Source organism: Peromyscus maniculatus, chromosome 8 (assembly GCF_049852395.1).
Source record: "Peromyscus maniculatus bairdii isolate BWxNUB_F1_BW_parent chromosome 8, HU_Pman_BW_mat_3.1, whole genome shotgun sequence".
NCBI classification, from domain to species: Eukaryota; Metazoa; Chordata; class Mammalia; order Rodentia; family Cricetidae; genus Peromyscus; species Peromyscus maniculatus.
The window spans coordinates 87,557,607-87,583,834 of record NC_134859.1 but is presented as its reverse complement, the minus strand read 5'-3'; the positions used below and the strand labels follow the sequence as shown (position 1 = coordinate 87,583,834).

Here is a 26,228-nt window from a genome sequence, read left to right as displayed (position 1 = left end):
CAAAATTCTGCTCCTGACCTCCAGGCTCTTTTAAAGTTTGCCAGGCAACTCCAGAGCTCAGGCCGTTTGCTGGCTCTAAAGGCTCGTGTTACTGGAAACTGCAAATACATGACTGGTCTTGTTTCCTGCTTCAGATAGGCAAAGTGGAGAAGGGCCCTGTAGCCTGTCACACTGCTCAGTCCAGTTACTGTTCCAGGCTTTGAGCTAGACTGCAGGTGCCGACGGTACAGACAGCCAGGAGAGAGGCCTTGAACCACAGTGGCCGGACGGTCAGGCCGGGCCCGTGACCCTGGGGGAGCTGTTGCATGTCTTCTCTTGTGTTTGAAGAACACTGACTTAAGGTGGCCTTCCCCAGAGACCCTGCAAAGCCCATGCTGGAAACTCTAGGCCTTGCCGAGAGGTCTTTGACTGGGCCAAGGACACCTGCATGTGGTCGCCTTAGCTGTCAGATAAAGGCTTTGTGCTCCAAGTCCCTGGCTCCCAGCCAACCCCCACCTTCTGCATGAGTCTGAAGCCAGCCTCTCCTTTCTGCTTCATGAAAGCCAACACTGTTCAGCTGCCCAGCCTCATCACAGCTGTGCCCAGCCAGCAGAAGGGAGACAGGACCGATGGCCCCAAGCTGTGGGACAAAGCTAGTCTTAATGTACCCAGCCCTGGCCCCCAGGGAATACTGAGCTGGACATAGAAGGCCAAGAGTGACTGCACACAGCTAGGATTAACATGATTTATTTCAGTATCAGTCTTAGAAGTTGCTGAGGTGGGCAAAACCAGGGTAGGAACATAAATCCCAGATTCTTGGGTGACAACCCAATTAGCAGGGTCCTGTTACTGAGCAAAGGCAGAGTGAGGTGTTCCAGGAACCACACACGTGATCTTGTTCAACTTCCCCAGAGCAGAAGATGGGGCGCACTCTGGCCAGCTCAGGGCCCCCTCCATTGGCTCTTGGTACCCACCACCCTCCTTTCGAGGAGGCCCTAGAGGCACCATGGAGGCAGGATGGGCTGGGCAGAGAGCAAAGCTGGAGCTTCTCAGGCCATGTCTATCTGTCCTCAGTGCCCGTCCACACAGCAGTGGCACGCTACTGTGAAGGGTGGGTGGCCAGTGGGAGGCCAGAGATGTGCTTCTGGTGATTCCACTTCTCCCCTAGTGATCACACTCTTCACCTAGTCACAGTGTGAAGGAGGTGGCAGGGACTTAGGAATGACCAAAGGTGGGAGGTAAACCCCTTTACACACCAGGAAGTAGCCCAGGCCTTCTTAGGCACTATAGTGATTAAAAAATAAGACTGGTACCCAGGGATCTGACCCCTCTCAAAGCTACCACTGTTTTCCTGTGGCGTAGCACTGTCCTTAGCATGATGTGTGCAGCTCTGAGGTGTGCCCAGCTCTAGATGGGCATCAGGCAGGGGTCAAGGGAGAGTTAACCAGCTCCTGGATGTGGGGCAGATGTGGCTCCAGGCCCAATAGCCCAGTCTTTTATCACCACTGGTCCAGGTTCCTGAATGGTGTCTTCCTCTCCCCACCCGCCTGTGTTGAGAGCTCCAGTGTTAAGGGGAAGAGGGTGGGCAGGAAGGGGCTGGCAGTTACTTTACAGACTCTTAAAAAGTTACAGGTAAGTTAGCTTCGAGTAAAAAAAAAAAATCTTAAAAATCAAATGGAAGGCATGTTGCCCTGTCCACCCCTCTGCCTTCTAAAGAGCAGAAGGGGTAGAGTGGCGTGAACCCTCAGATGATGGTGCAAATCTGCATGGCACCCCCCTTCCGGCTGCCATGTATGGGCACAGGTTTGCCCTTCCCATAGTACCCCGTGAAGATGGCCTTGACCTCCATCTTCTTGGTCAAGCTCAGCATCCAGCGCCCTTTGCCCAGGGAAAAGAGCTTGCCCCGGGGGAGCTCACCCACCTCCTCACCTCGGCTGCCCCCCTTCTCCTGCTGCAAGATCTCTAAGAGGTCAAGGCCTGTCTGCACGGGCTGCACATCGGCGGCACAGCCCAGGGTGATGTGAGCTCGGCTCCCTGGGGGCAGGCTCTCGGAGGAAGACGGCTTGTCCACGTCGCTCGGCCACAACAGCAGCTGCTGCTCATTCAGCACCACCTGGGCCCCGGCCGTCTTGGGTGTCACAAAAAGGGCCGAGATGGACAGTTTGAAGGCCTTGCTGTAAGATCTCTTCACCACCTGGGGGGAGAGGGGGACCCAAGTTAGAGGGACAGCTGACAAGGGAGGGCCACCCCCAGAGGAGACTGAGTGCGCCTGTGCGGGGGTCTTTTTAAAAGGCAGATCAAATAGACGACACCAGCCACTCAAGCTAATGCTGGGGAAAGGCTCTCGGGTACCAGACATAAGCCCCACTTACCAGGCCCAAGGCGCTACGTGTGCCGCTAGCCCCTCTGGGCCTTGGTTATTCACTTGTGAGAGAGGGGTAACCCTAGAGCCTACCTCTGAGGAGACAGGATTAGCAGTGGTGGTGAAGAGCCGGGATCAGCTACTGCTCACTCCACGGCTCACTCCACTCACTCGACGCACTGTTGGTTGACCTCTGCTTACACCTCTGGCCATACCTGATGGCGTGGGACAGGTGCTTGGTTAGTTAGCATTGCTAACTGGGCCACAGAAAGGAGCAAGGGTCTGTATTCAGCCACTCCCACTGGACTAGGCTTGGAGAACACGGGTGACCGAAGCTACGAGCACCGGGCTCCTGGGGAGCTGCGGCCTGAGCGAGGCTAGGCCAGTACAGAAGCGGTAATGGTGGCCGGGAAGGCAGTGGTGAAGGAGGTTAGGAACTGGGCAACACGCCTGGAGTTAAGGACGGCTGCATCTGGCTATGGGCTGTGTGCTGTCCGTCCGTCCGTCCGATCAGGAATGGGTGTTTCGCTCTCCTGAGCCACTCCTTCCCTCAGGAGACTGGAGCCCCAGTGCAGCAGGCCCTCTGGAACCCAGGAATCTTAGCACTGGGGACTCCGGGACTTAACATGGGTTCAAGAGGCCAGAGAAGGAGCCTGTTGCAGCCTGGCATTCTCCATGAGTCTGCTTGAGGGAAAAGGCCCTTTGAGCAGGTTCTGGGGACAGATGGACTAGTTAAGTCCCTAAGAGGGTAACACAAGAGCAGAGACTGAGCCACAGCCAGGAGGAGGCCACGCTTCTCCAGCCGCTGTGTGATATCTCTGCCTCGTGCCGCAGCTCCAGAAGATAGTTGAACCCACTCACCCTCCCCTCCTTCACCGGGCTTTCCCTGGGTGAGAACTCACATCCTGCTGGGCATATTCTTCTGCCCCGGTGGCCTTCCCGTAGTCACAGAATTTGGTTGTACAGTGCAGAACGCCTGGGGGTCTCTTCCCAAAGTAGCTGACCAGCTCAAGCTTCTCCTTGGGTTCATCCCCAGAAATAACTGCAGAAGAGAAGATCCAGTCATGGCAGTGAGGCAGTGAGCAGGGCATACCAACACCTACCACAGAGACTGCAGGCCCTGAGGGGGAAAACGGCCCCCACTGAGATGTTCTCACGCAGTCCGCTGAGCTTGGCTCATCTCCTAGCTGGAGATGCAGCTGAGTTGGCAGAGTGCTGACCTAGCATGCACATCGCCCTGGGTTGAGTCCCTAGCATCTGGGATAGTAGATGCAGGAGGACCAGGAGTTCTGGGGGGCGGGGGTGCCCGCCTAGCATGCATAGGGTCCTGGGTTCAATGCTGGGCGGGAACAATTTAAAATCTAACCATGCTGGTTTCACAGCGTATAGATCTTTACATCTCTGAGTTCTAAAGCATATGTAATAGCGCTAGGCAATTCTAGCCAAAGGCCGGTGCCGGCGTCATACCTGGAAAGGGAAAGCAGGATGAGAAGGTAGGTACAGGGGGAAATGGAACACATCTTGCCACTTACTAGCCATGTGGGACAGATACGTGGTTGACTGTTGCCAGTCCACTGCAAACACTGCCACAGTTCCAGGTGCCATACCCCCCAGGTTCCTCGGGGCCTGAGATTACAGCAACCATTTCACCCAGGGGTGACCATATCTTCCAGTGCCCTGCCGGCATGCTTGGGGGAGAGCACACCAAGAGCCTGGAACAGGAAGGGTCCTGACAGTGGGACAAGGGGCTGAGGAGGAGAATGTCAAAGCCGATCTTCCAGACTCCAAGCTTTGTGGCTGTATTCAGTCTGGCTCCTCCCTGTTTGTCCCCAAAGGCTATCGGTTCCAGGGATCTTCTATTCTGAGTGTGCCTTATGAGTCTCCGATGTCTCCTGCCACACCCTGAGCAGAAGAGCATTCTGCTCTTTTGTGGTCAAAGCCAGCACCAAGCAGCAATCGTGCCCAAGCCAGGACCACCAGCTCTGGCCAGAAGCCCTGGCTCTGGGGGTTGCCCCTCACTCTGTACAGGAAGTGGGCTGGCTCCCCGCCAGCACCTTCCTTGTAGAAGGAGCCTCAGGAACCCGGAAACAAGTTTTCTGAGAACTCACACGGGCACAAAGGACCTGCTGGCCTCTGAGTGATTTAGCAACAGAATGAAGTTATTTCAAGTTTGCAGACCAGCTAGAATCGAGAGACTAAAAAACAAGTTTAAAGAGACCAGGCATGCGGGAAGGCAGTGGCAGGAGGATTACTGTAAGTCAGAGGCCAGCCATGGGAGGCAACACAGTGAGATTCTGTCTCAAAAAAACAAAGACTCAAAGGCACAGATGGGCTAGGGGATGACAGCCTGTGGGACACTGGGGGGTTAGGACCCTTGAGGAGCCTTCCCTACCCCAAAGCTACCCGTTTACTCCAGCCAACAGCCCTTGCCAGGAGGGAACGCGGCGGCTGGATCCTACCTAGGTACAGGTAGCAGCAACTCATAGCATCTCTGAGGATGTCCCTTGTGTGGAATGTTCTGGAAGGCATGAAGCTGAGTTCTCTAGCCCTGGGAATGCCATGGCAGCACCATGGGGAGCCGAAGGCCTGAGAACCATCCCCAGGGAAGTCACAATAGGCTTGATCTTACTATTTTTTGTAGCTGAGGCATCTTATCTTTTGCATGGGGAAAAAAAAAGTCTTCTGCTGCTAAAACTGAGTGAGTTTGACAGCCTTGGGCCAGGGTCTCCCTCCAAGGTTAGAGCATATAGTGACATTTCCTCTGCTGAGAGTCCCTTAGTTTTCCCAAGACTTGGATGGTGGTCTTCATCCAGGCTGGGAGAACAGTGCCCGGGAGAAGTGGCAGGCTGCAAGAGAGGTGCTGTGGGCATCCCGACATAGCACCACCTGCTTCTACCACTAAAGCCTCGCCTTTGGCTATGCCTGGCAGCCGCCGCCTGTATCCCCCACCCCTCCAACCCCATCCTTGGATGCCTGGCAAAGAGGGCTCTCTGACACAGGCCAACAAGGATTTGGCTGCCCCGCTCCCTCCCCACAGCCACCTACAGTGTCGAAGCTCCTTCTTGAAAGCCTTGTGATTCCCCAGCTCTTCCAGAAAGACCTGGCCGGCTTTGCGGAGGGTCTCAGAACTCTTTTTGGTCAGGAACCAGCCAAAGTAGAGCGGCAGGAAGTCCTTCTCCAAGCCGGGCTTCAGCTTCTTCAGGTCCTCGGCTGACAGCTGCCACTGGTTCTTCTCCTTGAGCTGGGCACAGTCTAGTCGCCATGTTGTCTTGGGCTCCACCAGCACCACCTGGTACTGGTACTGATCGGCCATTTCAAAGAGCTGATCCAGTCGCTCCCGCTCGTGGTTGGTGTCATCAAGCACCAGAACCCTGATGTCCCGGCGGCAGTAGGCGGCCAGGTCCTCGTCCAGCCGCTTGTACTCCTCGGAGAAGTCTGCTCGAGAGCCCGGGTTGATCTTGTAAGCGTCGGCAGATACCATCTTGGTGCCGTTGTGGTATTTATCCACGATGTGCCGAGCCAGCGTGGACTTGCCGCTGCCTGGCAGGCCCCGCAGGATGAACAGCGTCTTGCACTCATGCAGCGTGGCCACCGTGTCCTCATCCTGGAGGAAGGGGAACTGCAGCTCGGGCTTGTCCTTGGCTCCCGAGGATGACATTTTTTTGAAGATCTTGGGCAGGAACGTGTGACTCTTTCGGGAAAAGCTTGTGTTCTGCGTAAGGAGGGGAGAGATGTCAACCCACAAGCACCAAACCCTAGTCTTTGGCCTACTTCTCCCAGCGGAGGACCGGCTGCCAGCTCAGGAATCCCCGGGCCTAACTTAAAGCACCCTTGGGTGGCGGGTGCTCTCCTCAGCAGGGAGTGGTGGCTTTTTTTTCTCCCAGTCGGTCCTTCAGTATCTTCAACAGCAGGGCGGTGGTGGGTAGAGGGAACCTCCGCGACACCACCTAACCTCTTATTCTCCTGCCTCCGAGGATCCCTCTGCTGCCCTTCAGTGGCAGTGCATGCAAGGGGAGCGAATGCCTATGGCTCCCCGTCAGCCCCAACTTATATACTCTTGGCACCTCTTAAGGATGTCCCTATTTGTAGGCCTGAGGCGCTATGTATGGGCAGAGCCACAGCTGCCCTGGCTCTCTGGGTGTGCAGAGGAGGGTGAGGGCAGAGGAGGGTGACCCAAAGACCGCCTCCCTCCACCCAACAATGGCATCGGCAGATAATACTCTCTTGTCTGGGTGTGGGGGGACAATGGTCCCACAGAGGGCTGGTGGGGGGCAGGGCAGGAGAGCATTGGACAAAGGGCCTCATTCAGAGCCACCTCCTCCTCTGCCCTCTCATTCCCCCCCTCCCGTACTCCCTCCCCCCCCCCCCCCCCCCCCCCCCCCGGTCTGTAGGACTAGGCGGCACAGGGCACCTGTATTCAGGGATTTCTGCCCCCTACTTTGCTGCGTGTTAGCAGTACCTCTCTAACAAAAGCAACAAGTAAGGGTAGTTTCAACTGTCAGCCACACTGGCTTCCGCCTTTGGTGTGCACGCAGAGAATTCAGCTGGCTTCTGGCTTCTTTATGGCCTTGTGCAGGAGGCGGTGGTTAGGAACCCACTTCTAATGCCAGCTCCCAAACACCCCTAAGCTCTGGTGCTGCCCGGGGGGCCCAGACCCACTTGCCAGCTGGTGTCCCCAGGAAGCATCAACTTCATCTTTCAGGCTATGGGATTTCCTTCCTCAGCGGCTTTGAGACAACCCCCCCTCCCCGCCCCCAAAAAACAAAAACAAAAACAAAACCTTCCCCGCACCCCTTGCCTTTGAGCTGCCTTGGAGGGCCCAGATGCTGGACTTCAACTCCAGAACCTGGCGCCCCCATTTGCAAGCCACTTCTGCCCAAGCGTTTCCCAAGACTCTCGCTTTCTGTTAAGTCTCTCTCCCGCCCGGCCCCCACGCGTGCGCTGCGCTCACCATGATGAGTGGGCGCACCGCCGTCGCCGCCTTTGCGGGCACCGTCTCCGGGACCGCCCGCCTGCGCGAGGGACACGGGCGCCTTGGGGTGTCAGGACCACACGCGGGGCGCCTTTCATAGCCCGGGGGCGGGGCGCGCGGACGGGGCGGGGTCAGCCCTGGCCTCTGCGCACGCGCTCTCGGGAAATCGAAACCAGGGTGCTGGCAAGCAGCGGTCTGAGCCTTGGTTGAGCGCAAAGGCACACCTGGACTCTCTGTGCCAAAGTTCAAGATTAACTTTTTTTTTTTTTCTTTTTCCTGACACAGGGACTCACTATGTAGCCCTGGCACTCACTATGTAGCCCGAGCTGGCCTGGTACTCACAGAGATCTGCCTGTCTCTGGCTCCCAGAGTGCCCGGATTTTAAAGATGTGGGCCACTTCTCAGGGAGAAAAAACGTTAACTCTTAAAACAGGAAGCAATTGCCTCTCCCACGTCCCCAGGCAGGTTAGGAGGAAATGAGTGAGCTATTGTCATGCATGTGGCAAAGTCAGATCTCTTAAAATTTTGTAACAGGCCCCTGGACCTTAACAGGACTGAAACCATGATGGAAGTACCATTCGGGCCGGGAAACCAGGCAGCTAGGCAGCACCACCTGCCCAAACAAAAACAAAGACCTAATCCATCAAAGTCCACCGTTCTGGAAAAGTCCCTAAATGTACTGACCTTGCTTTTTGGCGTCTGTAGTTCGGCTTCCGGCTGAGGTAGGTTTTTTTCTGCTTAGAAGTCCACCCTGAGAAAAGCTTAGCGCGCGGTTTCTGTGTACCCCCACACCACCCCAATCCCAGTACCCTCCACATAGTACGTCCTGGGGGAAGTGAGCCAATGGCCGAGAAGCAAGCAGAAACACCTCTTTTCAGGGCTTTCTTTACCTCTTCTTCGAGCATTCTGGGCTCTTTGGGGCTCGCCCGCCTCTCCACCCACCCCTCCACCCACCCCTCTCATTTCTTCCACTAGCTCCCTACTGAGAACGAGGGGGACAGACGAGGCAACAATGACTCACTCAGGATCTGTAAAAATTAAGGCATTTAATGAGAAAACGGGGCACATGGGGTGACTGGTAGGAGCGGCCCTCCCAGTTTTTCCTGTGTTAAAAACATCTCGCCTGGGAACGCTGTCCTCCTGAACCTAATGCCTACGAAGCAAGTCTCCAGTCCTCTGCTGTTTGCCAAGCATCTCAGTCTTTGTTTTTGTCCTCTCCCTCTGTTTTCTCCAACCTTTCAACCTCCCCTCTGGCGACTTCTGCCGTTTTCTTCTCTGGTTTTAGATCCTTTAGGCTTAAATCGTCTGAGACTGTGTGGTTGGAGTCTTGTGAGAGCCTTTTGTAACTTTCCTTGGACTCCCTCCTGCTCAACTCATTGGACGCCCTACTGTCCCCCAGCAGTTTTCTGGTGAGTCCTCCGGAGTCTTGTTCCTCCGTTCTCTGCTTCGACCCCTCCTCGTCCGTGGTGTCTCTCTCGCTCTCCGTCGGATCCTTTCCACTCTTCTCTGAGTCTTCTCGAGTTCGTCTCGCTGCTTCCTTCTCTGATGAGGTTCCTGACAACTCCATCAGGGCAGAGACCTCCTCTGAAAGACAGAACGGGGCGGAGTGTGTGTGTGTGTGTGTGTGTGTGTGTGTGTGTGTGTGTGTGTGTGGAAATCTACTGTGACTCTCAGAGTGAGCAAAGCCCTGAGAGTGGCCGCTGTCACAGGCTCTCTCACAGGGTGTGACAGAACACGCTTCCAAAGGGATGGAGCTGGGAGCTGGTCACTCCTCAGGGCCTGAGGTCAGCCCTGCTCTGGCATCCAGTGGGATCCTGCGGGTATCCTCCCACTTGATTATCATGAGGTCGCACAGGAGCCCAGGACTGACATTACACCACAATCCCCTCCAAGCCAGAGCGAAGCCAGAATTTGAACCCAAGACAGTGTGGCCCAAAAGCACAGGTGCTTTTCCCTGCAGGAAAGGGCACCGGTGCTTGTTTCTTGGTCCATGCCACACGAGCAGTCCCCGCCACAGACCCCTGCTGCTGCATACCACACTGCTCCGGCAAACACCAAACACGCCTGATGCAAAAGGCAATCCTTCCTCCCTTAACAAAAACGGCCTAGGTGTTGGGAAGTGACAGGGTTCTTTTCTCCAGGGTTCCCATCCCACCACCATTGTATTTGTCCCCGGAGAGCGGCCAGCATTGAGTTAGTTCTCTTGTAGACATGTGAGCAGGCTGTGGTAAGCAAGAGGCGCTGCTGGAGAGCTGCTGTTTATGACCAAAGGGATTCTTGCTCCTTGTCTCTGATAATCACAGAAAAGTCACCATCACCTCCTGGATCTCCTTCATGCTCTTCCTGGAAGCTGTTCCTGTACAAGTCTTACACTGCCATCTACTGTCCAGAGAAGGAAGTGCCCCCACGAGAAGGCAGAGGGAATCTTGGCCCAGCAATGTGGCCGGCCCAGAGGAGTGGGGGGCTGCTTGGAATGCTGCACTCCCCACCCCCACCCCACGCCGTCATCTTTTTTCACACCTGACACTCCAGTCCACTGGCTTTTTCACTGCTCCGTGTGATGTACAACCAGAGACTTGGCCTCTCTTTGGGGGAATCGGCTACTTTATAGTAGGCGCTTGACAAGAAAGGGCTGGCCGGGCGCACGCCTTTAATCCCAGCACTTGGGAGGCAGAGGCAGGCAGATCTCTGTGAGTTCGAGGCCCGCCTGGTCTACAAAGCAAGTTCCAGGACAGCCAGGGCTGTTACACAGAGAAACCCTGCCTCGAAAAACAAAACAAAAACAAAAAAGAGAGAGAGAAAGAAAAAGAAAAGAAAGAGCTGTTGGGCTAGTGAGACCCTTCAGTAGATAAGCCGGATTCCTGATCCCTGGGAGTGGAGGCCCACACCTGAAAACCCAGGATTCGGGAGGTAGAGGCGAAAGGATCAGGAGCTGATGACCATGCTCAGCTACAGAGTAAATCTGAGGCCAGCCTGGGATCCAAGAGACGCTGCCTTTAAAAAAAAAACAAAAAAAAAAAAAAAAGCCGAGCAGTTATGGAGGCCCGCCTGTAATCCCAGCTCTCAGGAGGTTGAATCAGGTGATCCCTGGAGTGCAAATGTGACAGACAGGCCTGGATCAGAGGTCACATACATGTGTACACATGTGTACCAACACACATACACACTACACACGTTATCCACATACACATGCAAAAGGGGGCGATGATCTGGCTGCTCTGCCATGCTAGTGGCCAGGAGGACTAGAGAGGACTTGACCTTGAATCTTTGGAGGGCGTTAGCTAGGAATCCACACTGAGCTCTGTGACCCCACCCACTGCACCATGCTGAGGTCAGGGTCCTACAGAGGGAGGAGACCAGTGTGGAATCCCGTTTGAGGCCCCGGATCTAAAGCTAGATGGCCAAACTGAAAACCACTGTGGATTTCTAAGTCCCCTGCCTTAGTGCCCTCCTTAGTAAAACTGAGTACCTTGACAGTGTCCCCGGAAAGGGGCAATAGTGCCTACCACACCCCTAGAATGTCCGGCAGCTGGGCAGCCGTGGAGACCAGCTGCCGCCCTTCTCAAACCAGCTCTTCTGGGCTTGCCCGTAATTTGACTCTTTTTCCCTCAGGCCTCCTCTGTGGACAAGCAGAGCCTGAAGGGTCAAAGTCCCTTTTGCTCCCTGGAGGTCTAGCGTGAAGCCGCTAAGCGGTGCCGAGGTCCCAGATGCGCAACACCAGACGGCCCAGCTGGGAGAGTGGCTAGGTGGCACACTCCCTAGCATGGGACCTGGCAGTCACCAGCCTCACACAGCTTCCCACTTCATACAAGGCACAGAAAGAGCAGGACAGGTATGTCACCCTGTACCTGACTGGCAGTAGTGGCCCTGGATGTGGCCTGTCATCTGGTCAGTGTCTGCTCTTGCTGTGTCCTGCTGGAAATGGTCCTCCTCCCCCCTCGACCTCTCGCCTGGGAAACTGCTGGGCTTCTTTGGGAACTAGAGGCAGACCCTTTACCCCTGGAGGCTCCCCCTGGCTCCCCAGGGTCGCCCCGAGCCTGTGTGTTCACACAGTGCACGCCCACTCTGCTGGGCCCTGGCTGGTAGAAGCCAGTGCTGGCCGCTCTGTTGCCTTCCTGCCGGCCTGTGGGTTCCTGCAGAGCAGAGGCCCAGTCTTCAGAGAATCTAACTCCGACCTGGCCTGTGGCGAGTGCTTGATTCAAGTCCATGAATAACCTGAAGACAGAGCTGAATGGATTCACGGGGCAGCTGGACTGGAGGCCAGGCCAGGCCAAGGTGAACTAAATCCTCACCCTGGCCTGGCCTGGGAAAGGATGCAGCTGCTGCTGGCACCTCAGTGAGCATGCTGGGAGGGCAGTGCCAGCCTGGCCTTGGGAGTGACTGGCAGGACTACCGCGAGAGAAGCGCAGAGGAGAGCCTGGGGTCAGGGTGACTCACGTTTCTCTGCCTTTTCCCTCAGTATCTCCCTGTAGTTAGTTTTCTTAAGTTCCTCGATGATGCCCTTATTGGCGTCGTCCAAGGCCTGTGAAGGGCAGAGGAGCTGGTGAATCTTTTTGTTTTTGTTTTTTTTTTCCTTTTTGAGACAGGGTCTCAATCTCTATCCCTGACTGGCTTCAAATCCCTGACCCTCAGCCGGGCAGTGGTGGCGCACACCTTTAATCGCAGCACAGAAGACAGAGACAGGTGGATCTCTGTGAGTTCGAGGCCAGCCTGGTCTACAGAGCGAGTTCCAGGACAGGCTCCAAAGCTATAGAGAAACCCTGTCTCCAAAAACAAAAACAAAAACAAACAAACAAAAAAATTCCTGATCCTCCTGTCTCTACTTTCCAAGTGCTGGGGTTTCAAGCATGCACCATCATACCTGGCTGGTTGCTTTGTTTTGAAATAGGGTCTCATTATGTAGTCCAAGCTGGTCTCAAAATCATGGTCATCCTGCAGTTCACGATCTTCTGCCTCAGCTGGGATGACAAGCGTCCCCCAGACCCTGCTTTCTGTGGGGTCTTGGGGAGGTTCTGTCTTTGTCATAGTCGTCTCGGAGGCTGTCACTGGGCACTGCACTGCAGCTTTAGGATGTGTGCCCTGTGGGCATGGCTATTCTGCAGCGTGGTTTTAGGGCCCCTGTGAGCTTTTGTGTCTGGAGACGGCAATGCAGGAGAGTGAGGCGCTGTGGGATGTCTTTCTGTATACTGTGAATATGTGTTGCTATGAAGGTTAATAAAGAAGCTGCTCTGGCCTATGGTGAGTCAGGTTATAGCCAGGCAGGAAATCCAAGAGAGAGACAGGAAGAAGAAAGGCAGAGGCAGAGGAGACTCCAGCCTGCCACCCAAGGAGCAATGTGCCAGCAGACTGGTAAGCCACAGAACACGTGGCAAAACACAGATGAACAGAAATGGGTTAATTTAAGATACAAGAGCTAGCTAGCAAGAGGCCTGCTATACGCCATACAGTCTGTAAATAATATTAAGCCTCTGAGTGATTATTTCATATGCGGCAGCAGGACCTCGGGGCTGGGCGGGACTGGGGAAACCTTCCGGCTACAGTGAGCGGCTTCAGACCTGGTCCCACAAAGAGCCACCCAAGACCAATTAATGAAACACTGCCTAGCCTTGGGGTAACTTCAACCCTGCCTCTGGGATAGCCTCCAGCCCTGACTCTGAGGAGACCAGGGCTCTCACTCTGAACCACCCTGGTCCCTTACGATGTTGGTTACAAACCAAGGCTGATGCTTTTGTCTCAGTTTCCCCCACAGACACCGAGCTTCTTATGGACCAGGACCACAGCCAGCCACATGTGGACTCGGCTGTCCACGCTAACTGTGCTCATAAACACTTGTGCTTTCTGTAGCGGGGACACATGGGAAAGGATCAGGTCTGAGAGGCCCTGACAGAAAACCATGAGGTACATAGCAGGGCTGGAGGGAAGGCAGGCATTCCCCTCCTGCAGGACAGAGGCAGGGGCAGAGGTGTGTATCACAAGGGCGGCCCCTCAACAAGAACTGGGCACCAATGGGGCAGGCCTCAGCTGCCCCGAGGAGGAATATGGAAGCAGGGGCACTCACTGGGGTCTCTTGGGAGGGATTTTCCCACTGCAAGAGGCAAGTATTGGCCTCACTACCACCACAAACTTTCCTCCAAAAAGCCTCTTCTCTGGTATCTTCTCTGGTATGGTCGTTTCAGGGCAGGCCCCCCCCCCCCCCCCCGCTCCCGCCCATGCCCTGCTATTCCTGACCAGTCCTGCATGGTTGTCCTCCAAAGCTCAGCACGAGGCGGTCACTGTCAAGGAGCCCTGTACCTTCCTCAAGCTCAGGCTACAAGCATCTCCAGTCTGGCCTCTGAATTGCATACCAATGCTGCTGGGTATTGTGTGCTCTGGCCTCCCAGCCAGGGCCCTGCTTCAGAGGAGAGGAGCTCCCAGTTGAGATCCACTCTAGCAGATGATTAGTTGGGATAGGCCTGTACCTGTGTGCCCTCAGGATTTCACTATGGGAAGTGCCGGAGGAATCTGGCGGCCATTAGGAGGCAGATGACTGGGGATTCCTGAGGTGGGCAGCATTTGACTTGACTGAAGTCCTACATTCACCTGGAGCAAGATCTCAGAGGGGAGACTGGGGTGGGCTAGGTGAGCTTGAAATACCTCCTAGCTTTACCTCATTCCACTTCTGGACTCTGCCCCTGGCACTTCCAGTCTAGGCTAGCACTGCCCAACAGGGATGTCTGAAATGATGGGAAGATTCTAGATCTGTACAGTGTGGTCCAATCACCTGCATGGGGCTCACGTGCACTGAAAACATGGCTAATGACTGAGAAACTGAACTCTACATCTTACTGCTTTTAACTCACTTTAACCTAAGTAGGTTAGCAGCTGCCTCCTGAGCAGGGGTAGGTGATTCCCAAACCGAGGGGTCAGAGAAGGTCCTTTTTTATTTATTTTCATTTTTGTGTAGTCCTGGCTGTCCTGGATCTCACTCTGTAGACCAGGCTGGCCTCAAACTCGAAGAGATCCTCCTGCTTCTGCCTTTTGAGTGCTGGGATTAAACCTGTGTGCCACCACCACGCAGTGAGGTCATTCTGCCTCCAGGTATGCCTGCAGGCCAGAAGAGGGCTTCCATGTGGGTGCTGGGAATTGAACTCAGAACCTTTGGAAGAGCAGCCAGTGCTCTTAACCTCTGAGCCATCTCTCCAGCCCTGAGGAGGGCCTTTTAAAGTGGGGCTCCAAGCCAAAACTTAAGGGTTGACTGAGAACCTCCTGGAGGAGGCAAACCCAGGAGAACTTAGAAAATTCTACACAGAGATGAAAGCACAGGACAGTCTGCTCAGGAAAAGGCAGAAGCTGTCTTTGGCTGGAGTATGGGAAGGTTGGAGAGCCCCACAGGGAGGTTACCAAGGGCCTTCATGGCCCCACAGAGCCTTCTCCCAGAGACCAGGGTTGATGCAAGAGAAAGGGAATCAGAGTGCTTCCGGCTGCCCCTGGAGGAGGTAGCAGTTTTCAAACTGCACGTCCTGAATTCAGTTTAGAAAGTCTCAGTCAGGGCTGGGGACACGGTGCGGAGGACACATGTGTGCGCTTGCTGCACAATCCTGGGAAGTGGTTTGGATTCCAGAACCCAGGATTCCAGGTGGGTGTTGCACCCTCCTGTAATTCCAGTCTCAACAGGCAAAGACAGGGGATCCTAGCAAGTGAGACCCCCAGCTAGTCAGACTAGTCATGACAGCGGGCTCTGGGTTTTTGGAGAGACCCTGCCTCGATGATTAAGGGGAAGAGCCATCAAGGATGATTCCCAGTGTCAACCTTGGGCCTCCACATGCACACGTGTGCACAGAGGCATACATGCACACACATGCATGCACACACATATATTGTAGAGACCCACAAAGGTTTCCTAGTAAGAACTTACTCAGGGTCCGAGAATCTGAGCTTGCTTTACCCAGCAGGGCTGCATAAGGGGATGATTTGAACATGGGCGAGGTTACCAGGTGCTTGGAAGGGTCTGCACTTGGCTGTGCGGTGTGCTTTGATCTAGCAAGGGAGAGGTCTTTTGCCCTGCCCCTTGGCATTGTTATAAAAAGCCCCTTTGAAGAGGCAGAAGGGGCCGCTGGGTTTTGACCCAGGTCCTCCCAAAGCTATCCTGTGTTTCTGTCTGTCTGTCTCACCTCTGCTATCTTTCTATCTAAAAGTTTCTTATCCCCCTCTCCTCCTCATAGGACCCCTTTAAAAGGTGGGGAACTGGCCTCCCACAATACACACATACACATACACGGAAAACAGCAAAAGAAGGAGGAGGAAATGTCAATCAGCATTACACAAAAGGAAATGGAAAGCCACGTGCAAAGTGCAAAGGCATACGCTTATAGTCTTACAGTCCCAGCTACTCTGGAGCCTGAGGCAGGAGGACCATTTGAGTCTAGGAGGTTGAGGTCAGCCTGGGCGATGTAAAGAGACCTCATATTAATTAATTAATAACTCATAAGCAAATAGTTAAGTATCAGGGTGCATAGTACATGGAAGAGGTGAATACATTTGGTAAAAGTTTTGTCTCTTTGTTTCAAATACACCCCCTCGGATGGGCTGCTATACAGATGGACAGCAGAGGCCAAGGTCAAAACCAGTGCCCTGTCAGCACGTGTCCTGTGACGGGTGGGTAATAAGCAGCTGGGAAGGCTGAGGGGAGCCGAGGGCCCAACCACCCACTCCCACTCCACGTCCCCCCAGCCCAGCGGGCGACAAAGGCTCACACTGATGATGGCCTGCTGCGCCTCGTTGTTGTGGACCAGCTTGGCTCTCTCCAGGGCCTTCTCAAAGTTGTTCACAGCTGACTCGAAGTCTCTCAGCTTGACTGGAAAGCAGGGGAGAAGGCAGAGAACAAACTGAGACAGTCCACGGAGCTTGACAGAGCCCCTGGTCTGCCCGACCACTCCAGGGACCCATGACAAGTTTGTGTGTGAGCTGGAATCAGCCCTAGGTGACCACTGAGCTGCTCTGTCCCATCTCTGAAGCATACTCCTGGTCTGCGTGGCACTAAGGACTGGGGACACACAGGCCAACACTGTAGATCCCGGGCCCCGAAAAGAGTCAGTGAGGGGAGAGATCGGTGCACACAACATCTATCTCCAGGGTGGGGAATATAACCGCATCTGGAGATGGTTCCCGAAGAGGCAATCCATACTTTTTAGATAGTTTTTCAGTTTTCTGAAAACACTACACAGGGCTGGGGACATGGCTCAGTTGGTAGAGTACCTACCTATCATGAAGGAAGCCCCGGGTTTGACTCCTAGCACTGCACTTGGGGAGGTTGAGGCAGAGGAAGCGTAAGGTCCTTATTGGCTATGTCAAGTTCAAGACCAGCCTGGGACACAAAAGACCCTGTCTTGTGATTTTTTGTTTTGTTTGTTTTTTTTTTTAAATACAAACAAAACAAGATGGGGAGATGGAGAGACGGCTCCGGGGGAAAGCACTTGCTATGTAAGCATGAGGACCTGAGTTCGAATCCTCAGTACCCATGGAAAAGGTGCTACCCATGCCGGTAGCCTCAGCATGGGAGGCAGATACAGGTAGATCCCAGGAGCTCATTCACCAGGCAACCTAGCCTAAACGGAGAAATTCGGGTTGAGTACACTGAGAGGAGGACAACATATATCTTCCTCCGGCCTCTGCCTATTTGTGCATAGGTGCACGTGCACACAACAACAACAACAACAACAACAAAATAATAATAATAATAATAATAATAATAATAATAATAATAGACCACTGGAAAGAAGGGTGACGTGGAGAGGTGGGTGTGTGCTGCGGACAGCTGCTGGAGCCTCAGTTTCCCTCCTCTGATAGAACGGGGAACAGTGCCTCTTCAGAGCTCGCCCAGCCGGCTGGCGCTGGACCTGAGACTGGACTGACTCACTGAATGACAGAGGGAAAGATCTGTGCCCTTAAAAAGAGCTCCATTTGGGGGTCCTGGAGAGATGGCTCAGCAGAGACGCACGCTACCAGGGGAAGAAAGTAATCGTCACTCTCACCCAGCTGTGAACCCCAAAAGCGACAATCCTGACTGACCTGGCAGGACATGCCCGCTGCTGCAGTAGTGGCCGGGCGGTTACGGGAGTAACCAACCACTTCTTTGAGGGGGTGGGCATTTAAGGCCCAGTCTACAAGATGGAATCAAACACCTGGCATTGTTAATGGGACCAAGAACCTGTATCCAGATAGACCACAGCGCCCTAGGAGGGCACCTAAATGGGCGCAGCTTTCAACTGACTCCTAATGACCCAGCATGTCTCTCAATTCTCATCAGAGAATTCTTCCTGCAGCAAAGGGCAGTTAACACAGAGACCCACAACTGGTCAACGTGAAGAGGGTAACAGACTGCATAGGACTTGTGCTCAGAACAACAGGTTACAGATGACCTGTGCTCAGAATAATAGGTTACAGATAACTTGTGCTCAGCCTAAATGGGAGACATCTCTATCATCCCACGTCTCAAGGACATTCACAGAAGAGGGAGAAGAAAGACTGTGGGAGCCAGATGGGTGACGTCAAGAAAACAGTGTTTTCTAGATACAACAGGGTAGTTGCATGCAGGGAACCATGGAGTTGGCTTGGCCTAGCTGCCTTGAGAGGCATACGTCATAGATTTTTTTTCAGGGTAGAGTCCATGGCTCCTGGGGCAATGTGCCTTCCAGTTCCTGAGAGACCAATGCACTCCCCCAGGCAGGGAAGCGTTCAGGCCGCTTTGTGTTTCTCTGTGTGTTCCCTTAGTAGTCAGGGAGGCGTGAAGTCTTGACAGGACAATCTGTCTTCGACATTCATCTTGTACACCCTGTACAGCTTGCAAACTTCACCGCTTCTTGGCAATGACAGCTGTATGGACCCTGGCAATTGGCATTATATTCTGTTTCTGATAAAGGTATAAAAAGTCTTGATTGCTCTCAATAAAATGGTCACAGCCTCAGTTGTGCAGTGGTCCCGCCAACCTGACCTGATTTCACTCCTCGCAGCCTTACCAGGTGACTGGTAAGCAAGCGCAGGTGATCAGATCAAGCGCAGTTGTACAGATAAAGTCACAGCAGCTAAGACAGCATGCGCAAGCCACACAAAACCCCAGCGTGGAGGGAGAGAGGTGGCATGAAGTCCCCATCCCTAGCTGGGGAGCTACTGGCATGTGATAGCTGTTGGGAAATGGAAAGTCAGTTCTCTTTAAAGGTGTGACCCCCCCGGTGGGTGGGTCACACTCTAGGGCAGGTCACACTCGGGAGGGTAGCTGGGCAGCACAGACTGGAGTCGGTGGGTTAAGAACAAAAAGACAACACAGCTGGATGGGGAGGGAAGTGGTGTTGGATCAGCGAGGAATTGCAGGAGGGCAGGTAAAAATACATGTGCGAAATCTTGAAAGAACTAATAAAAATATTATTTAAAAATTAAAAACAGGGCTGGAGAGATGGCTCAGAGGTTAAGAGCACTGACAGCTCATCCAGAGGTCCTGAGTTCAATTCCCAGCAACCACATGGTGGCTCACAACCATCTATAATGAGATCTGGTGCCCTCTTCTGTTGTTCAGGAATATATGCAGACTGTATATGTAATAAGTAACTCTTAAAAATAATAAATAAATCTTAAAAAAAAAATTAAAACAAAGCCGGGAAGTGGTGGTGCACTCCTTTAATCCCAGCACTTGGGAGGCAGAGGCAGGCGGATCTCTGTGAGTTTGAGGCCAGCCTGGTCTACAGAGTGAGTTCCAGGACAAACAGGGCCACATAGAGAAACCCTGCCTTGGGAATTAAATTAATTAATTCATTAAAACAAGCAAATAGAGAAGCAAACAAACAAAAGATGGAGTGGCTTGGCCTCCTTCTCAAAATGAATGGAAACACAGACGGCAGGCTCGGCCCTCAGGACTCTCCTGCACAGGCAGTAGCTAGGCGTGACACTGGGAGAAATGGAGGATGGGAGTCTCTGAGCCCATACCTTGGGCCTGGGCCACCAGGACACTAGCGTTCAGCTGCCACTCGAGGTCCCCTTCTTCCTCAGCGTACTGCTGAGACTTTTCACCATAGCTCTGGGCCTGCCACGCCTGGTCCAGCTCCAAGTAGCAGCGTCCAATCTCGTGGAACAGCCAGGTCTTCTCTAGCGTGGTTTTGGCCAGAGGGATCTTCTCCTCCCACCTGGGGAGAGAAGAAGCGGGGTTAGTTCCCTCCCAACTCTGCGCTCGGCCACCGCAAGTCCGGGCTTCCTGCGGGCGCAGAACAAAACTCATTCTTTCTGGTCCAGAGTGGAATTAGTGAGTACCAACCTATTTCCAAACTGCCAAAGCTATTTTGGTAACATGTGTGGGATCAAACTTGGCCCACTGAAAAATAATGTTTGAAAAGAGTACCCGAGGGCTGGGCATGTGGCTTAGCGGTAGAGCAATTGCCTAGTACACATGAGACCCTAGACTAATTCCAGAGCCACAAAAAATAAACAGTAAGAAAACAACCAGACCGGGCCGTGGTGGTGCATGCCTGTAATCCCAGCACTCGGGAGACAGAGGCAGGCAGATCTCTGTGAGTTCGAGGCCAGCCTGGTCTACAGAGCTAGTCCAGGACAGGCTCCAAAGTTACAGAGAAACCCTGTCTGGAAAAACCAAAAGAGAGAGAGAGAGAGAGAGAGAGAGAGAGAGAGAGAGAGAGAGAGAGAGAGAGAGAACAACCAGGGCTGGAGAGAAGGCTAAGGGGGCCTGAGTTCAATTCCCAGCACCCACACGGTGACTCACAACCATCTATAATGAGATCTGGTGCCCTCTTCTGGTGGGCAGGCATACATGCAGGCAGAACACTGTATACATAATACATATTAAAACAAAACAATTAAAGCAACTGAAATAACACAAAAATAATGTTTCAGAATTACTAGGTTAGGCACAGTGGTCCAGACCTGTAATCCAAGTACTGAGGAGGAGAAGGTAAGAGAATGTGAATCCCAGGGCAGACTGAACCACTGAGAGAAGCCGTATTTCAAAATCAAAAGGAAAAAGAAGGCTGGGGATCTGAGTGAGCGGCATAGCACTTGCCTAGCATGCAGAAGGACCTAAGTTCAAGCTCCAGTACTGGAGAGAAAAAAAGCTAACTAAAATTCTACGAGAGAAAAAGCAACACAGAAAAGAAAGCTTGGAAGGAAAAGAAGTATTGGTCAGGTGGTAGCTCACCCCTATAACCCCAGTACTTGAGGCCACCTCAGCCTCAAGGCGAGTTCACGGCCAGCGTGGGTTGCGTAGTGAGAGCCTGTCTCCAAAGCCGCAGTGCTGGGGCTGGGACCCAGTTGGTAGAATGCTTGTCTAGCACGCATGAAAACCCGCGTACGGCCTCACCACCACAGAAAGCAGAGTGGCGGCGGCACAGTCTGACAGCAGAAGCAAGAGAATCCAAAGTTCAAGGTCGTCCTTCACTACAAAGAGACTTCGAGGCCAGCCCGGCCTACGTGAGACTTTTTATCACAGTAAATAAATAAAACAGATATTTATCTTTGGATGGTGGTTCTAATTTTTTCCCTCTACCTTTATTTCCCGAATTAGGATTTTAACAGTAAGCGTGTATTTATTATGAAACGCATTATTAAAGAAAACACTGAAGGTAGGTGGTGGCGCACACCTTTAATCCCAGCACTCGGGAGGCAGAGCCAGGTGGATCTCTGTGAGTTCGAGGCCAGCCTGGGCTACAGAGTGAGATCCAGGAAAGGCACAAAGCTACACGGAGAAACCCTGTCTCGAAAAAAAAAAAAACCACTGAAGGTAGGTGGGCACTCATACTCCTCTTTCAGCACACAGACTCCAAAGGCACCAAGAGACCAAGTCAAGTGATGTGGAAGGATGTTTGGTGACCAAGTGTTAAAGGTCTGAAGGACAGAGTCTCTCCAGAAAGAGTGGCTGCGCCCAGCGAGCTGGCTCTGCATCTGGGCCACATCTGCGGCTCCCTAGGGCTATGTACACCCACCCCACTGAGCAGATAACCAACCCCAGGTTAGACCTCAACTAGGCCATCTGGAGAGTTGCAATACTGTTCCCAGAGACCTGACGCAGTCACAGAGAGTCATGGAAGAGCCTCTAAGGAAGTGTCCAAGGTTACTTGGTCTGCAGCTCTAAACTTAAGAGTCACCTAGAAATGAGTTCCCAGCTGCTGACTCAGCTCCATGGGAAAAGAGCTTGCCACACACAAGCCTGGTGACCTGAGTCTGATCCTAGAACCAGTGTACATGTGGAAGGAGAGATCTGACTCCACAAAGTTGTCCTCTGGCCACCGCATGTACTTAGTGGGACACACATGCCTTCTCCCCAGCCCCACGTGATGCATAACACAGACACAGACACAGATACACACACACACACACACACACACACACACACACACACTAATACTAAATAAGTATTTTTAAAAAGTGAGTTCTTAGCCAGGCGGTGGTGGCACATGCCTTTAATCCCAGCACTTGGGAGGCAGAGTCAGGCAGATCTCTGAGTTCGAAGCCAGCCTGGTCTACAGAGTGAGTTCCAGAAAAGGCGCAAAGCTACACAGAGAAACCCTGTCTCGGGGAAAAAAAAAAAGTGAGTTCTTGAGTCCTGACCTTCACCTTAGAATTAGGATTTCCAGTTGGGTAATAATGTCGCACATCTTTAATCCCAGCACTCAGGAAGCAGAGGCAGGTGGATCTCTGTGAGTTTGAGGCCAGTCTGGTCTACAGAGCAAGTACCAGGATAGCCAAGGCTACACAGAGAAATCCTATCTCAAAAATCAAAACAAAACAAACAGACAAAAGAATTAGAATTTTCAGGGGCAAGACCAAGGAATTATTTTCTTAGCTTTAATTTTATTTATTTTTCACATTGCTACTGTGTGTGTGTGTGTGTGTGTGTGTGTGTGTGTGTGTGTGTGTGTGTATGCACACACAGAGGCCATGGCTTGATGTGGAGCTAAGAGGACAAAAGCTGATTCTTCCCTCCCACCGAGTGGATGCCAGGGATCAAACTGGAGTTGTTAAGCGCAGTGGCGGGCACCTTTTACCCTCTGACCTATCTTATCTCATCCTCCCGAGGCCGAGTAATTCTCATGCTTGAGAAGAACTCAGGGCGCTTCTGATAGCTTGAAAATGCTGAGAAAATTCTGGTTCTCTTCCACTGACTCATTTAAATGAGAAGATTCGCGGGGTGGGGCTTGGGGGAGGGTTTAGGACAACCCAGGAAGAGAGGATGGAGGAGAAACTGGAGGTAGGGATGTAAAATAAATGAAAAAAAAATCAATTAATAAAAAGAAAAAAAATGAGAAGATCCAGAGTTTAAAAGTGGTTAGTAAGAGCTGGAGAGACGTCTCAGTGGTTAAGAACACTGTCTGCTCTTCCAGAGGACCCAGATTCAATTCCCAGCACCCACATGGTGGCTCACATTTGTCCCCAGTCCCAGGTGATCTTATGACCTCCTTTGGCCTTCCAGGGCACCACGTGCATGTGCAGACAGACAGACAAACAAAACACCTATAGACCTAAGACAGTTTAAAGGAAGAAATGTTTTCAAGTGGCCGGTCAGTTCAGGGGGTGGCTCAGGGGTGGGGAAAAAAGAACTTGTTAAGGTTGATGAGGAAACATGCTGGATGAGTACTGGTATTCCATATGCCATGGGTTTGATTCCCAGCACTGAAAGGATCAAAGGCTAGGACATCAACTGTCACCCAGCAGAGCCAGGAGTCTGGTCCTCCTTCCTTCCTCCTTCCTGTTGTCGGTCGTCATCACCTCTTCTTCCTCTTCTTCTCCTCCTCCTCCTTCTTCCCCTTCCTCCTCTTCCTCTTCTTCCTCTTCCTCGTTCTTTCTTCTTTCTTCTTTTTGAGATAGGATTTTTTTTTTTCTGAGACAGGGTTTCTCTGTGTAACAGCTCTAGCTGTCCTGGAACTCACTCTGTAGACCAGGCTGGCCTCAAACTCACAGAGAGCCACCTGCCTCTGCCTCCCAAGTGCTGGGATTAAAGGGGTGCGCCACCACCACCCCGCCTTGAGATAGGATTTTGCTCTGTAGCTCTATCTGACCCAGAACTCCTGGCAATACTCCTACCCCAGGCTCCTAAGGAACTAAGATTATTGGCATCAACTCCCAGGCTACCAATGACTCTTTGCCTGGCTTTATGATCCCAAACTGGAATCCCAGTGTGAGGGAGGGAAGTCCCAGCCCCGGGTAGGGAAGGAACAGTCTATGCTACTCACGTGTCAATGGCTTGCTGGAATTTCCCAACTCTGGCAAAAACTCTGCCAATATTGTCAAGGGCTCTCGATTTTGCATCTGGAAGATCACTGGGGAGAAGCAGCAGAAACAGCCAGTAAGTAGAAATCGGGTATTACGGTGAAAAGGGCAGACACCGGGATCCTGGCTTCAGGGACTCAGGGCTCCAGGCAGAAGATCTCCAGACTGGCAAGGCTGTGGCACACAGGCCCGTCTGTGCCCGTAGCCTGAGATGGACATCATAAGGATCTTTCCAGAGTTGACAGCCTACAAAGATGTCCCTTTGGTCCAATAATTTTCCCTTCTAGAATTTACCTCACCATAATGTAACAAGAACACTTTTCACTAGCTGCTCTCACAGTCTAAGATAGGTTTCCCCTTCCAGCGTGGGCCCCCTAGGGGCTGGGGAGTATGGCTCAGTGCTAGAGCCTGCCTAGAATACACAGGGCCCCAGGTCAGATCTCCAGTGTCACCAAAAAGTTAAAAGAGTGGGTACTCTGCTGTGGTGTGACAGGTAAACTCATTGTGCTTTCTTAATTTATTCTTGATATTAATGAGAGCTGCCAAGAGTGGTGGTACATAGCTTTATGTCTTTAATTCCAGAACTACAGAGGCAGAGGCAGGTGGAGCTCTAAGTGTGAAACCAGATTGGTCTATACAGTGAGTCTAGGTAAGCCAGGGCTACATAGTGAGACCCTGTTTCAAAAAAAAAAAAAAAAAGAGGAGCTGGCTGGCGGTTGTGCATGCCTTTAATCCCAGCACTTGGGAGGCAGAGCCAGGCAGATTTCTGAGTTCAAGACCAGCCTGGTCTACAGAGTGAGAGGTAGGACAGGCACCAAAACTACATAGAGAAACCCTGTCTCAGAAAAAAAAAAATTTTAAGTAATAAAAACTAATAGCAAGGGCTGGGGACATACACAAGGTCTGGCGTTTGATCCCCAACCACCACATAAACCTGGTATGACGATACACACCTATAATCCTAACATTCAGGAGGTTAAGGAGTTCACAATCATCCTCAGCTATATGGTGAGTTCAAGCTAACCTGGGCTGCTTGAAATCCTATCTCGGCCAGGCGGTGGTGGCACACGCCTTTAATCCCAGCACTCGGGAGGCAGAGGCAGGTGGATCTTTGTGAGTTCGAGGCCAGCCTGGTCTACAGAGTGAGATCCAGGAAAGGCACAAAATACACAGAGAAACTCTGTCTCAAAACAACAACAACAACAAAAAGAAATCCTATCTCAATTAAAAAACAACAACAAAAAACCAAGAATAACAACAAACTACCAGCATCAAGAAGGCACACAGGTTAAGTCTTCATCCACCCAAGAAAGAAACGAGGGATGGAGTACTGAAAAGCCTCTTGGACAAGTCACTTGTTAGCTGGTGAGAGGCTAGACTGAGGGAGGGGCACAGAGAACTCACCTAGACTAGGTTGCCAGGTAAGGCCCTGTTTGCGGATGTTGAAAAGGCAGGAACTAGCCAGGCCAAGCGGCTAGTTGTAATTGTAATCCCAGCTACCGGGAGAGAGAGGTAGGAGGATCAGGAGGTGGAGGCCAGCCTGGGCTACAAAGTGAAATCCTGTCTCAAAATACACAGGAATAAAAAAGGAAGGGACGTAGTCAAGAACACTGCCGTGGACCCCGTCACTTAGCACTCAAGTTACGTGAGGGCAGATAGCAAGAGAAGGACCCTCTTCCCAAAGCCCAATGTCTCAAGGGCCGATAGGAGAGCAGCGGATGCCAGGCGGTGGTGGCGCATGTCTTTAATCCCAGCTCTCAGGAGGCAGAGGCAGGCGGATCTCTGTGAGTTCAAGGCCAGCCTGGTCTACAGAGTGAGATCCAGGACAGCCAGAGCTACACAGAGAAACCCTGTCTCTTTTGAAAACCAAAAATAAATAAACAAACAAATAAATGACACCAGCCGACAGGGAGGAACCGGGGTGGGATTTCTATACCCTTCCCCCATGTCTACCCCCACCTTAGAGTGAGACCCTAATTTAAAAGCTGAAGAGTGAGTGGTCGTGCTTGGCAGAGCGAGCTCTGAGGAAAGGGACACCCTGCCAAAGGAGGCAAAAGCAGAGTTCACAGCTGGGATCCTTCCAAGGGCTTCAGGCCAGAAAGCCAGGCCTGAAGTGAGGAAGAGCAGCCTCTGAGCACTGGGCTGTTCCTTCATGGGGAGGCCAGCTCAGGAAGCCCAGGGCGGGTGGCCAGGACATGAACAGGACACAGGGAGCTACCAGGAGCCTCCTGGGCTTCCTCAAGGGAGTGGCCGCCTGAGGCTTCAGGACTCCTGGAACAAGATGTGTGGGAGAGAATGGAGGGACTGGTTAAATGTGGGGTTGCTCCAGGACATTCCAAGAGGAATGCCTTGGAGTTTGTTAAACACACAGGTCCGGGACTTGTGAGGGAAGAGGTTAAAAGACCTCTGGGAGTTGGCTGCATCCAAGGTGGTACTCACACACCCTTTTCTCTTTTGGAGACGGACCCTGATCAAGCAGTCCCAAGTGGCCTAGAACTCACAGAGATCCACCTGCCTTTGCCTTCTGAGCGCTGGGATTAAGACACTCAGAACACACGAGCCTTATTTACCCTCCACGACCCCTGTCAGGTGGTATTATCAGACCTTCAGTATAGGTGAAGAAACTGAGGGGAGGAGCTACTTCAATCCACACAGCTCTGAGTGACAGAGCTG

The 26,228-nt window shown here is 52.6% G+C and overlaps 2 protein-coding genes across 3 annotated transcripts in view; both read right to left on the bottom strand.

Annotated features, from left to right (window-relative positions):
* Positions 1 to 710: 710 nt before the first annotated feature.
* Positions 711 to 7,421, bottom strand: Cnp (2'',3''-cyclic nucleotide 3'' phosphodiesterase). Its single transcript, XM_006992888.4, has 4 exons — positions 7,293 to 7,421; positions 5,387 to 6,053; positions 3,244 to 3,383; positions 711 to 2,173 (listed from the first exon to the last, which is right to left on the bottom strand). The coding sequence occupies exons 1-4, from the start codon at positions 7,293 to 7,295 to the stop codon at positions 1,724 to 1,726; spliced, it is 1,260 nt and encodes a 419-aa protein (XP_006992950.1). The 5' UTR covers positions 7,296 to 7,421; the 3' UTR covers positions 711 to 1,723.
* Positions 7,422 to 8,340: 919 nt separating this feature from the next.
* Odad4 (outer dynein arm docking complex subunit 4) overlaps positions 8,341 to 26,228 on the bottom strand; it is a 28,570-nt gene continuing 10,682 nt past the window's right edge. For both annotated transcript variants that reach the window (XM_006992887.4, XM_015986449.3), the window contains 5 exons: positions 23,519 to 23,605; positions 19,269 to 19,465; positions 16,046 to 16,146; positions 11,751 to 11,835; positions 8,341 to 8,897 (listed from right to left, as the gene is read on the bottom strand). In XM_006992887.4, coding sequence (XP_006992949.1) covers positions 8,509 to 8,897; positions 11,751 to 11,835; positions 16,046 to 16,146; positions 19,269 to 19,465; positions 23,519 to 23,605 — 859 coding nt within the window. In that variant the 3' untranslated portion in view covers positions 8,341 to 8,508. The remainder of the gene's footprint in view (positions 8,898 to 11,750; positions 11,836 to 16,045; positions 16,147 to 19,268; positions 19,466 to 23,518; positions 23,606 to 26,228) is intronic.